The sequence below is a fragment of the Cupressus sempervirens genome, chromosome 10 (genome assembly GCF_028749045.1).
Source record: "Cupressus sempervirens isolate cs-2001-9-10 chromosome 10, ASM2874904v1, whole genome shotgun sequence".
Taxonomy (NCBI): Eukaryota; Viridiplantae; Streptophyta; class Pinopsida; order Cupressales; family Cupressaceae; genus Cupressus; species Cupressus sempervirens.
In genome coordinates, this window is record NC_143127.1 from 358,128,272 (window position 1) to 358,143,428 (window position 15,157).

Consider the following 15,157-nt stretch of genomic DNA (forward strand, 5'->3'; position numbering starts at 1 on the left):
TATCTTTGCGAACATGTATTCAACCTCAATCCAATCTCGCTAACCTTAATTTTATCTCTGTGATAAGATATAGACAACTTCCCAAAACTATCTTTGTCCCTATTTCTTGCACACTAATCTACAACCAGTCTTCAACAAATGAATTATAAATCAACCAATAGTCATCATAAACATTAGCGAACATAGATGTAGCATCTACACTCATCCATGAATATAATTTTAACCTCTCATATCTTAACCTATTATGTGCCAACATTTTTATGTGAATAATCCTAAGTGATATACATAATCTTTGTCTATCATGAACTCAATAACATATGTTTTCATCAATAAAAAACCTTTTATCAATACAACACATAACTAGCATATCCAAGTGCCAACCAAACGTATAATGCTAACATGTAGTCCTAAGAGAGAGATATTATAGGAGAGAGTAGGGGAGAGAGAGTGTAGGAGAGAAGGGGAGGGGTGGAGAGAGAGAGAGAGAGAGAGAGAGAGAGAGAGAGAGTAGGAGAGAAGGGGAGGGGGTGAGAGAAAGAGTAGGAGAGATAATGTGTGTGTGTGTGTGTGTGTGTGTGTGAGAGAGAGAGAGAGAGAGAGAGAGAGAGAGAGAGAGAGAGAGAGAGAGGTGGACTTGCATTTTGTTTTCCACTCATCTCCCTCTCTTATTTTTATCTAATGGTACCCACTTTTTAGATCTATCTTGGAAAAATAAGAGTCCCCACCTAATCAATCCATTTAGTCCTCCATTCTAGGGATAGGAAACCTATAACTAGTGACCTTATCCTTTTGATTTTCCTAGAGTTAGTACACAACTTCCAAGTTCTATCCTTCTTAGGGGCCAAAAAAATAAGAATTGCACATGGGCTAAGACATTTTCTAATCAAGCTCTTATCTAACAAATCCTAGACTTATTTATTCACTTTTGTGTTTTGTTCTAGATTTAGTTTGTATGCATCCTTATTAGGAAGCACTGCTCCTAGGATGAGAACAATTTGATGGATTATGTCTATAATAGGGGGTATAAAATTAGGAACATCTCTAGCAATGACATCCTTATACCTTTCTAGTAGTCCCCACATCTTGAGCTTTCTTTTTCTTTTCTTCCTTAGGTTTTATAATGAAGGTAAAACCTAATCTCTCTTCCTTCAAAGTCTCTGCAAATTCTTTTGATTTTCCTAGAGTTAGTACACAACTTCCAAGTTCTATCCTTCTTAGGGGCCAAAAAAATAAGAATTGCACATGGGCTAAGACATTTTCTAATCAAGCTCTTATCTAACAAATCCTAGACTTATTTATTCACTTTTGTGTTTTGTTCTAGATTTAGTTTGTATGCATCCTTATTAGGAAGCACTGCTCCTAGGATGAGAACAATTTGATGGATTATGTCTATAATAGGGGGTATAAAATTAGGAACATCTCTAGCAATGACATCCTTATACCTTTCTAGTAGTCCCCACATCTTGAGCTTTCTTTTTCTTTTCTTCCTTAGGTTTTATAATGAAGGTAAAACCTAATCTCTCTTCCTTCAAAGTCTCTGCAAATTCTTTTGATTTTCCTAGAGTTAGTACACAACTTCCAAGTTCTATCCTTCTTAGGGGCCAAAAAAATAAGAATTGCACATGGGCTAAGACATTTTCTAATCAAGCTCTTATCTAACAAATCCTAGACTTATTTATTCACTTTTGTGTTTTGTTCTAGATTTAGTTTGTATGCATCCTTATTAGGAAGCACTGCTCCTAGGATGAGAACAATTTGATGGATTATGTCTATAATAGGGGGTATAAAATTAGGAACATCTCTAGCAATGACATCCTTATACCTTTCTAGTAGTCCCCACATCTTGAGCTTTCTTTTTCTTTTCTTCCTTAGGTTTTATAATGAAGGTAAAACCTAATCTCTCTTCCTTCAAAGTCTCTGCAAATTCCTTTTCATGCCCATATAATTTTAGGGCATACAATTCCGTGGTAAGGGCTAACAAATCTTTCTATCTTAGATCACACTTCCTCCAAATGGCTTGGCGTTTTCTTCCTAAACAAAGGACTGATTTTTTATACTACCCCATCCTTTTGAAAAAAAAGAGATTTTTTCTCCTCGTCTAGGTGTGCTTTTCTATCAAATTTCTATGGTATGTCAAGGAGAACATAACAAGCATTCATGTGAAATATATCACACATTATCTTATTCTTATATCGCCCAATGTTAAATTCTATCAATGCCTTCTTATTTATAACTACATATTTCTCCTTATTTAACCAAGAGACTCTATAGGGGCTATTATGGGATATTGTCTCTTGTTTTAATTTACTTGCAGCCTCTTCAAATACTATATTATTTTTTGAACCATAATCAATAATTACTTTGAAAACCTTACCTTGTATCTTGTAGTTGATTTTGAACGAAGCCCTCCTTTGTGGTGGATTAACCTCTCTTATTTGATTGTTTATCTGATCAATGTCCTTTTGATTATTAGAGTTTCTTCCATGTTTGAAGCTAGATTCATCTCAAGATAAGTTACATTGTTGCAATGTTCATTAATTAGTCGTTCTCCTTTCATACCCATGGGAAGTAGAGGCCTTCTTCGGACATGTACATGAAGGGTGTTCAAATTGTTTACAACTAAAGCATTTAATGTTAGCAAATATGGATCCTCTACTTGATCCACTTGCCCCTTACATACCATTAGGTCTTCTTCCCCTATAGTCGCCCCTACTTCGTGAGTCCCCTTCTTTCTCTCCTTGACTAGAATCACCAAAAATACTTATGACATGAGATTCTTCCTCAAAAACCGACTCTATGATTCCTTCCCCATTCTACTCTTGTATTCTTCTTTCCTTTTCTTCTAGCTTTAGAGACAACTCATAACACTTGTGTACAATATCAAGGCACAATAGTTTTAGTTCATTGTGGATATTCAACTTGAGTCTATTCAAATACCTAACCACCTTCACACACTCTTCCTTTTTTTCTCCTAGATCTCATGCACAACTTTTGTAACTCCTCAGTGTAGGTAATTAGGCAATATAATTTGCTATGGTAATTAGGCAATTTTTACTACAGACATAATTTTTTAGAGTAATTAAGTAGTAAGATTTCCCTATGGAGTTGCCTACAACCTGAAATTGACTCACACAAAAAAATATTTTTCACAAGTTTTATTACTGATTATGATTTATGATGATGGTTTTTGTACTCATAGTTTCAAGTGAGGTGCTAGTTGAAGGTGACATGCAAGTTTAGGTTTGACTTTTGTCTTTACTTGAATCTATATAAAATGTAAGACTATGATGATAGTATATAATAATGTACTAGGGTTTGCCAATTGTTCGTAATTTACTTTACTATGTAGTAAATATATTCCATAAAATGTACTCTTTATAGATCAAATTACAATCTTTTTCATAAATTCATCTTTTCCACTAATTAGAATTACTCTAAAATATAGTTGCCAAAATTGTCATTGACTACAAATCATGACAATGTTATAGATTTACATGCATGTTGGTGAGAGAATGGATGTTTGCAGTGGTGGGGATGGTTGAGTTGAACACAACTTTCATGGCCATTTCTCTAAGTGAGAGTACAATGCCTTCTCGGTGCTTGGTTCCAACCAAATAACGTGTGGCAAGTGTGCAGTAGTCACATGCCTGCTCATCTCCTCACATACACAATATTGCTCCTACTGATCTAACCAATTGTTTAGGGACACTAGAACCCTTAAAGTGGAAACCATATTGTTTCTTCTGGAATTTCTCACCATACCCTAAAAAATGTACGTATTGTGCTTTACTAATGATGTTATTTTTGGATTATGTAAGAATTTTTAATATGAATGTTTTGATTCATGCTCTACATCCATTATGAAGATAGAAGATGGTTAATTGGTATAAGAGACATGAAATATTTTTCTTTTAATCATGAGGGTCATTTAAAATTAATGCTTAGAGGATTCAAGACCCAACTTAAGACAAGCTTGAATTTTACAGGATTCAAGACAATGATTATGGAAGGCTTATATGTTTACATCAAGAAGAGTAATCTTTAGAGATAATTTTCAATTGGATTGATTTGAAATATTTAGAGTGTCATGATATGAATGATCTCTAAACCTTGATTGATGTTTTTTAAAAAAAATTTAGAGGTATGGAGTACTTAATGTTGTCAACTAGGATTTGTATACGTCCATTAGAGTCATGATTGCTAGACATGCTAAGACATTCAAAGATCTAGATCATGTATGGTTTTAACTCCATGTTTTTGCCAACCTTAGGATATATAAATGTAGTAAGTGGTTGGGGTACTAGTTTGAAGTTGGGAAATTACATAAAAGGTGTAGAACAAACACTATACAAAAATATTGTGATTACAATTTTTGGCTTTGTAAATTTACATATAATTTAGATAAAATAGTAAACAATTATTCTTGTTTAGCTTTTGTGGTTTACGAAGATCAATAGTCCGTTTATAGACATTGAAAATGAAATACAAAGAAGACATTTAAATCAAAATGTTAATTAGAAAAATCTAAACACAATTTAATTAAACAATAACTATCAAACATTCATTTCTTATATTGATTAAGGATTTCATCCCAGTTTAACAATCTACATATTGAATATAAACCACTAATTTTCTAAGCCTTTTTGTAAGCAAGTGCATTAAAACATGAATGCTTTTAGTAGTTTTTTCTTAAATGTTTTCTTCCATTGTTTATGTTAATAGTCTATGCTTATTAATTTGCAGGTATTCACTTTGCTCTTACAAATTAACAAGGATAAAAAATAGCTTATATACTACATTAATGCATATCACCCCTTTGTCAACTTCAAAGTGATCGTATTGAGGATTGTAAATATCTTCAAAGGCTTTGATATTTTGGATCCTGAAAAAGAAGCAAAAGAATGCTTACATCAATATTATTATTGTTGTGGGTGTAGTTAGTCATTTTTAAACTTGTGACAGAGATCATCTACTTCCAAGGCAAATAAAAACATTCTACCAAGCTCATCACTATAATGAACGAGATTTTCCCAATTCAATCACATGTTTAGAACTGTAGTTCTATTCAAAATTTCTACTTTTTTTTTTCTTTTTCTATAAGCTCATGAATAAGATTATTGAAAATTTTGGGGTTAATTAGGAGTCTATTATTTTAAAATTATTTTAGATACTAATAATATTTACATTTACTTTGCCACATATTTTCTATTAAGTGTATTGATATATATTTTAGAGAATAATTTTATATTTCCTACTTGTGTTTATTTCTTCATTTCTTTCTTATTTTTATTTCATCTTTTTTCTTATTGGGAAAAAGTTTAGATATGTATTAGAAAAAATATTGTCTAAAAGATAATGTTATGATAGTAGATAATATTATGATAGAATAAATTTTAACCATTCATAATATAAATTCTTAAGGCCTTTTCTGCATGCATAGTAGTATTTATATTTAAATTAAGAATTGGCATAAATAATGTAAAGATTCATTGATATCTATCAATATCCAAAAAATATTGATGGTTTTTTTGGAAATATTTAATTTCAATTTCAATAGAAACATATTATAGTTTGCATGGTATTGTTTTGCATTTTCTTGCTCTAATTTTAGGCATTAGTATTGTTTGAGTAAAATTATTTATCTTTAAATCAACCTCTTTAAATTCTCAATTTTATTCAAAATTATTTGAGTTGATTTGTTTTCTTTTTACTTATATTATTTGAATCTTTGTGATTTTGTGAATCTCTATTCAATATAAACATTGTTGTAAATGTCATTGAATTCTTATTCTTTAGTCATTGTAGTAAACACTTTAAATTCATATTGTTTAGTCCTCACATGTTTGAAAATCTTTTATAACTTTTATAATATTTAAAAATTAATATATTCATTTAAGAAAAAAATAAGAATCTTGGGTACTACAAGTTAAAGGGATCTATTATGCTTCAATATTAAGCTTCCATCCAATTAGAGTCTTTTATGTAGTTGATTTTGCCATTTTCCATATACTTAGAAGTTTTGTCTTCCTCAATGCTTGGTATGCTCCATAGAAGCTACTTGTTAATCTATTATGCTATTGGCTTATTACAATTTAATAAAAAGGACATTTGTAAAATATCATACTATTTTCTACAAAATGAAGAAAATTTAGTTTCATTTGGTGCTTGATAATTGATATCTAATAGTATTTGGGATATAACATAAATATTCAAATTTATTTGTGTAAATATTTTATCTCTTTGTTGACAAAAAGAGTTGTAAATCATATATTAAAAAATTCATGTAAAAATGTGTAATTAAGTCAACTTCAGTATTAATGGATTTTGACAATATATTTTTCTCTCTGCATGATTTATAGCATATACATACCATTAATTTTGTAACATGTGCTATTCTATGACTATTCTAACCTTAATCATTTGCATATTATTTCCTAAATACATTATGATTTTTTAGTCCAAACTTTTCTCATTTTCTACACAAAAAAAAAAAAATCATTCACAAAAACTTTGCCCACTTCATTATACTTTGTTCATGTGGATCTCTAATATTTGAAATTACTATTCCTTGGGTTCTGGCTCTACAACTAGTGATTATGTCATTATTTTATCTCCATTTAACATTCCAAGTAAAAAGGATGACTAGCAATCACGTACATTATAGAGCCAAATTTAAATTTTATTTCATGTGATTCATCTGATTCATATGCTTATATTTGTACAAGATATCTTCACGTTCACTTTTTGTTAGCCAATTTATAAAAGTACTCTATTGCGTCATTGTATAGTTCTATAAAACTAAACTATGCATGTAATTAAAAGTTAACTATATACAAATAAAAAAGTTAACACTATATAAAGCCACAATTGATATAGGCAAAACAGAAAGACAAGGCCCCTCCTTGACAATGTTCATAACAATCAAAACCCTAAAATACCTTCATATGAAGCATCTCTTCTCTTTGGATCACTACTCCAAAAGGAAAAATAATCAAATACAATATTATTAGAAAGAAAAAAGATGATCACTTAAAACTGATTTTGTAATAATTATAGGTATGTGAAGTTACTAGTACACCCACTTTCAAAGTAGTGCAGATTAAATTATCCTATTTCTTTAATTAATGATTTTTTTGTTGGTTATAAATTATAACATTTTATGTTCTATAGGTTCACACCTATTAATCAAGAAGATGAAACAAGAGAGGTTTTACAGTTACAAATGCAATATTTTTCTATATATCTTCAGACACAGTTGAATGCTACTTCTTAGGAGGACATACAAAAACCCTTTCTTTAATTCGTGATTTTTTTTTATCGTTATCAATTATAGTGATTTATGTTCTATAAGATATTATAAGATAAGATAATTTTATTAATGTCCAACAAAAGACCACAACATGGATCTATGGGACTGGAAGCTTACACCAAGAAGATAACAGACAAACAGAGCACCAAATGGTGTCCACAAAAGAACAAGTACAACAAATGAAGAAGAAAGCAGGAGACATCACAGAAAAGATTAGGTATTCATCCTCACAGGGAAAAAGTCCAGCAATGATTGATATGGGTGGCTACCAGAGGCCCTGTGATGAGGTTGAGTGCTATGAGAGGAGTGTCATTGGTGAAGAGGTCCCCTACAAGGTCTGATAGATCTGGAATGGTTTGTGTTAGGGAAACTGTATGGTTGCTTCACACCTTGAGCCAGAGCTAAGGGTGAGAAAAAGGTAATAATAAGTTGTGTCTGGGTCTGGCTCCTAGGAAATGATAGCTGTAAAGTATGGTCGCGAAGCTATAAGGACTCACGAAGATAGAGTGTAATGCAATGTTGGTCTGTGTACCTAAAAAATTTGAGAGGGATCTACAATCTCTAAACAAATAGTAAAATCTCCCTCTAATCTCGTAGTATATGGGGCATCTAAAAAGGAAATGGATCTCAGATTCTACCTCTACTAAGGTACAAAGTCTACACACCCGATCCTCTCTAGCTATATGGTGATTGACTTGGATCTAAAGTCTATGCGAACCCACCCTGAAGGAGCCAAGAGAGATATGCAAGGTGTGTGTCCAATATCTGTGTAAGTACTCAAGGTGCACAATAATCCCATCCCAAATATCTAAGACATGCTCAACATAGAAAGCCATTCTTAGACGTAGTCCCCTTGGAGGATCAACCTAGGTCCATATAATATATTGCCTATAAATGTCAAGTCTGACATGCCTGTTCAATTCCTGCCGAGAGGAGAGTAGATGAGCATGAGTGTCCAATGAGAACTAGTAGGGAGGGAGACAGTCAATGTCGATCTCAACTGAACTCAATAGGATAGTAGCCTAAGCATACCAACAGTGGGCTCTAGTGGCTGGATCAGAGTCTGCAATAGAAACTAAGGAGCAGTAGGCTAAGTAAGGGTATTTTTGCTGGCCTTCAGCCAAGTTTGCAAAGCCATGAAGATGGTGGAGAAACCAAATCAAGTAAAAAATGGTTGCAAGCCTAAAAAGGTGAGCTCCAAACTTAGCCAAAATATCACTATGGGGGGTAGATCTATGACATCTGATAATCTGACGAAGGAGTAGAGTTTGGATGCGCTCAATCATGGCCCAATCTGAGTCTAAAAGGGAAGGACCCTAAACCACTGAACCATAAAGCATTATGGGTCTTACTAAGGAATCCATGAGGGATAGCTTAGATGATGTGTCCTGAAAGTGGTGTCTAAAGCACTGTCTCTTGAGCATGGAAAGGGAACCCAACCCTTTACTGATCTGAGGCTAAATGGATGATCTCAAGCTAAAATGAGATCTAGAAAACTTAACCCCAAGGTATGTATAAGATAATGTAATCTCAACTTCTTGACCCTAGAAGTGAAAATGAAGATGTGAGGTCTTCAGATTTTTGAAGACCATAACACGAGTCTTCTCAAGGTTCACAACCAGTTATCTCATGTCACAATAAGATGCAAGTCTATCCAAAAGCCTCTGAAGACCCCTAGGAGAAGCAAGAAGAACCACATCGTTAGGAAAGAGAAGGATAAGGATCAATACCTGGTGTAGGTGATAACCATCACCTAGAAGTGAGAAGTCACTGAGGAAAGCCTTGAGCTCATCAATGTAGATCCCAAACAAGGTGTGCAAGAGAGGACAGCCATGCTTCACCCCAATGGTGCTTTGGATAGGGTTCAAGAGGCCCTCTATGGTCCAGAGTCTACCAATCACTATCTCATATAACCTCATGATAGCCACCAGTAAGATATCAAAAATACCAATATCTCCAAGTCTCTGAAAAAGGGTTGTTTTGGGGATGGAATCAAAAGCCTTATGAAAATCCACAAAACAACAATAGACTTTTTTTGACTGGTGCCGAGCCTCCTTGATAATAGCCCATAGTGTAAAGATATGATCCATGGTTTGGTAGTTTGCCTTGAATCTTGCTTGACCCTTAGCCTTGCAATTCCTCCTATCAAGCTCACTGGATAAAATAGTATTCAATGTTGTAGCATAAAGTTTGGCAAATGTATGTCCAATCATGATGGTCCTATAGGTTCTGGGATTGGAGGCTAGCCCAGACTTATGGATTGGGTGAATAACATGTCTTGACCATGAGTTTGAAAAACCAAAACAAACCACTCTATTAAAGAGTGTAGAGAGATAAGGGCCCAGGATCATGGTACTAAGCTTGAAGAGCTCAGCCTAAAAACCCTCCTCATCAATTGCCCTATTGCATCTCATAAGTCTGATGGCCTCATAAATTTTGGAGGTGGAGAATAAGTGACAATGGAGGTGGGCTTGGAAGGTGAGCGAGTTGACCTGAGATGTCATACAATGTGGAGACATAGGAGGCAAGGGGTTAGCTATGCCAGGGGAACATGATGTGCCAAAACAACTTGGGATACTGAATAAGTGTGTCACAAGGGGATTAGCCCTATGGAGCAATAAATATCCGCTTCTTATGACGAAGAAAGCATTTGTAAATGAGTCATAAATTGGTGAAAGTGGGGGAATGGGTATCAAAAGTGAAGCACAAGGAGTGGTGGAAAGGTTTACAAGTATCATCAAACCACTGGTTCATGGGGCAAGTATTCCATTGAATAGATCTGAGAGTGTTGGGAATGTAGTAGTGGAAAGTCGTCTCCCAAATCATGGTGGCTAGTGAGTGAAACATGGTGGATAATTGACTATGATCTGTGAAGCTAGTAGGACAGAGGAATCCTCTCAAATGAGAAAAAATGAAACAAGAGAGAACTTACAGTTACAAATGTAATTTTTTTTAATATCTTCCTACAGATTTGAGTGCTACTTCTTAGGACATACAACAACCCTTTCTTCAATTCATGATTTATTTTTTGTTAGTTATCAATTACAACATTTTATGTTCTGTGGGTTCACATCTACTAATCAAGAAGATGAAAGAAGAAAGGATTTACAGTTACACATGCAATTTTTTTAATATCTTCCCACACATTTGAATGCTACTTCTTGGAAGGGCATACACAAACTCTTTTTCAATTCATGTTTCATTTTTGTTGGTTATCAATTATAAATTTGTATGTTTTGTAAATTCACTCCTACTAATCACAAAGATGAAACAAGAGAGAATTTACAGTTACAAATGCAATTTTTATTATAGCTTCCCACACATTTGAAAGTTACCTCTTAGAACATAAAAAAGGTACAATATAATGCTACTATAATTTTATTTCTTTCAAAATGACTCACATAATAATTCATTTTAAAAATGACTCATGTTATATCTAAACCTTTATTTCTTAATTGTAATAGATTTCCACAATCCATGCTATTATGATTTATGCTTCTAGTGAGATTGTGTGTCAACTTATGAGCATCAACATTTTGGATCATACTCAATGATCCATCATCAAGATGAGAGAGCTAAGAAAAAACTTTATTTATTCTTTCAAATCAAACATCTATCAACCCATGCCCCCATGGCACCAGTTATGGTGCAACTTATTTGCACCTCTGAAATTCGTGTCACCATTTCTTATTATCATTTTTTGTCTTTATATAATATCTATTATTGTTTAAATGAAAAGTACAAATTGTAAACCTTCTTTAAATTTAGAATATGTGTACATATGGAAGATTAATTGTATTTATAGAGTTTCTCTTATTTAGAAGATTATAAAGCTTTGTCTTAGTCTAGTAAAATATATCTTATTCTTTCTAGTTATGTAAAATAAAGAAAAAAAAAATCTTAATTGTATGGGTCAATAAATAATATCACAATATTATCAAAGCTTATTCTTAGTCTAATAAAATATAACTTATTATTTTTAATTATGTAATATAAAAAAAGATAATTACTTATTCTTTTGAATTATTGCTGGGGTTTCTTTTCTTTTCTTTTTAGCCACAAAGCTAGAAGTAAGGTTCGGAAAATGGGTTGTTGTAGATACTATTGAATATGTTTGGTTTGAGATTTGCAGCTGATTTCAAGATTAACTGTGAAGATTTCTTATTATCACTACTTCAAAGCATAATACATGATCTATATTGGGAATGCCAAGTGGTTGCATTGCTTTGTATTGATTATATTTATCTATACTAGTGATTTTTTATTTGTTTGTGTTTATAGGATATGTTTCTTGCAGCAATAGAGTCATCCGCAAGTACATTGGACTGGACACTTAGTGAATTAGTGAGAAATCCACACATGATGAAGAAATTGCAGGTTGAAATTGATTCTATACTAAAAAAGGATGAGAAATTAATGGCTTCTCATATTGTAAGTATGGAATACTTGCATTGTGTGCTGAAAGAGACGATGGGATTGTATCCGATAGGCCCCTTGCTCATACCTCACGAATCTAGAGAAGATTGAATTATGGAAGGGCCTCATCAAGACTACTTCATATCAACCAAAACAAGGGTTATTGTTAACACTTGGGCAATAGGAAGAGATCCAAAAATATGGGAAGGTCCTTTGGAATTCAAGCCTTAAAGATTTTTAGGTAAAAATTTTGATATAATAAGAGATCCAAAATTAAGCATAATTCCTTTTGGGTCGGGAAGGAGAAGTTGCCCCAATGCTTCTATGGCCATTGCCAATATGGAAATGGCACTAGGATACCTTGTGCACTACTTCAATTGGAAATATAAAGGAAAGGTAGACATGAGAGAATCATTTGGAATCACCATTCCAAGAAAAGTGCACCTCTTTGTTACTCCAACTTTGAGGGTAAGGGTGAATGAACATTTTTATCTTAAAGTTTAGTTACTATACAAAAATCTTCATGACCTTTTCTCTCAAATTATGTAAAATGTAAGCCTTATAAATAAAAGTATTCTTCTCATGACGAGATGAATATAAATTATATATATTAGAAAATGTCTAGCTCAACTACATTACTTCATCTTCATATCTATTTGTCTAATACATTATAATTTAACACATAATATCTTATCCTTTTTTTATAACATGATCCTAGAGATAAAATTTGTTGATTGTTCTTCATTTGAAAATGTAGATTTTTGTTGTCAAGTTGTGGATGTTCATCTAAATAAAAATGTATTGTAATTTAATTCTTGCTTTAATTGTAGTATTTTTAATGAACATATATTATTATAATTTCACACTTTTTTAAGTATTCATTTTTTTCTTTATATAATATCTATTATTGTTTGAATGAAAAGTACAAATTGTAAACCTTCTTTAAATAAAAAATATACGTACATATGGAAGATTAATTGTATTTATAGAGTTTGTCTTATTTAGAAGATTATAAAGCTTAGTCTCAGTCTAATATAATATATCTTATTCTTTCTAGTTATGTAAAATAAAGAAAAAAAAACTTGATTGTATGGGTCAGTAAATAATATCACAATATTATCAAAGCTTATTTTTAGTCTAATAAAATATAACTTATTCTTTTTAATTATGTAAAATAAGAAAAGATAATTACTTATTCTTTTTAATTATATAAAACTCTCAACTTTCTCATATGTTTTATTGCTGGGTTTTATTTTCTTTTCTTTTTTGCCACAAAGCTAGAAGTAAGGTTGGGGAAATGGGTTGTTGTAGATAATATTGAATATGTTTGGTTTGAGATTTGCGGCTGATTTTTGGATTAAACTATGAAGATTTCTTATTATCACTACTTCAGAGCGTAATACATTATCTATATTGGGAATGCCAAGTGGTTGCATTGCTTTATATTGATTATATTTATCTATACTAGTGATTTTTTTTTGTTTTGTTTATAGGATATGTCTCTTGCAACAATAGAGTCATCCGCAAGTACATTGGACTGGGCACTTAGTGAATTAGTGAGAAATCCACATGTGATGAAGAAATTGCAGGCTGAAATTGATTCTATAGTTAAAAAGGATGAGAAATTAATGGCTTCTCATATTGTAAGTATTTAATACTTGCATTGTGTGTTGAAAGAGACGATGAAATTTTATCCAATAGGCCCCTTTCTCATAACTCATGAATCTAGAGAAGATTGTGTTGTGGAAGGGCCTCATCAAGACTACTTCATACCAACAAAAACAAGGGTTATTGTTAATGCTTGGGCAATGGGAAGAGATCCAAAAATATGGGAAGATCCTTTGGAATTGAAGCCCGAGATATCTTTAGGTAAATTTTTTTATCAATATAACAAGAGATCCAAAATTAAGCATGATTCCTTTTGCGTCAAGAAGGAGAAGTTGCCCCGGTGCTTCTATGGCCATTGCCAATATGGAGATGGCACTAGGATACCTTGCACACTACTTCAATTGGAGATCTAAAGGAGAGGTAGACATGAGAGAATCATTTGGAATCACCATTCTAAGAAAAGTGGACCTCTTTGTTACTCCAACTTTGAGGGTGAGGGTGAATGAACATTTTTATCTTAAAGTTTAGTTACTATAAAAAATGTTCATGACCTTTTCTCTCAAATTATGTAAAATGTAAGCCTCATGACGAGATGAATATAAATTATGTATATTAAAAAATGTCTGGCTCAAGTACATTACTTCATCTTCATATCTATTCGTATAATACATTATAATTTAACACATAATATCTTATCCTTTTTTTATAACATGATCCTATATAAAATTTGGTGATTTTTCTTCATTTGAAAATGTAGATTTTTGTTGTCAAGTCGTGGATGTTCATCTAAATAAAGATATATTGTAATTTAATTCTTTCTTTTAATTGTAGTATTTTTAATGAACATATATTATTATAAAATCACACTTTTTTAAGTATTCATTTTTTTTCTTTATATAACATCTATTATTGTTTGAATGCAAAGTACAAATTGTAAACCTTCTTTAAATCAAAAATATATGTACATATGGAAGATTAATTGTATTAATAGAGTTTGTCTTATTTAGAAGATTATAAAGCTTAGTCTCAGTCTAATAAAATATATCTTATTCTTTGTAGTTATGTAAAATAAAGAAAAATAATCTTAGTTGTATGGGTTAATAAATAATATCACAATATTATCAAAGCTTATTCTTAGTCTAATAAAATATAAATTATTTGTTTTAATTAGGTAAAATAAAAAAAGATAATTACTTATTCTTTTTAATTATGTAAAATAAGAAAGAATAATAAGTCTCTGAAAAAGGATTGTTTTGGGGATGGAATCAAAAGCCTTACGAAAATCCACAAAACAATAGTAGACTTTCTTGGAGTGGTGTTGAGCATCCTTGATAATAGCTCATAGTGTAAAGATATGATCCATGGTTTGGTAGTTTGCGCTGAATCTTGCTTGACCCTTAGCCTTGCAATTCCTCCTATCAAGCTCACTAGATAAAATAGTATTCAATGTTGTAGCATAAAGTTGGGCAGATGTATCCCCAATCATGATGGTCTTATAGGTTTTGGGATCGAAGGCCAACCTAGACTTATGGATCGGGTGATTAACGTGTCTTGACCATGAGTCCAGAAAATAAAAACAAACCACTCTATTAAAGAGTGTAGAGAGATAAGGGCCTAGGATCATGGTACTGAGCTTGAAGAGCTCAACCTAAAAACCCTCCTCATCAGCTGTCCTATTGCATCTCACAAGTTTGATGGCCTCGTAAATGCTAGAGGTGGAGAATAAGTGACAATGGGGAGGTGGGTTGGGAAGGGGAGCGAGCTGACCCAAGATGTCATACAATGTGGAGACATAGGAGGAAAGGAGGTGAAGGTCAGGGGTGG

The 15,157-nt window shown here is 32.3% G+C and overlaps 1 protein-coding gene across 1 annotated transcript in view; it reads left to right on the forward strand.

Annotated features, from left to right (window-relative positions):
* Positions 1–5,088, forward strand: part of LOC149534100 (phosphoglycerate mutase-like protein 4) — a 177,117-nt gene extending 172,029 nt beyond the window's left edge. Inside the window, exon 7 of the mRNA XM_089803846.1 lies at positions 4,744–5,088. Within this exon, the coding sequence (XP_089659972.1) occupies positions 4,744–4,769 (26 nt within the window). The 3' untranslated portion in view covers positions 4,770–5,088. The remainder of the gene's footprint in view (positions 1–4,743) is intronic.
* The last annotated feature ends 10,069 nt before the right edge of the window (positions 5,089–15,157 follow it).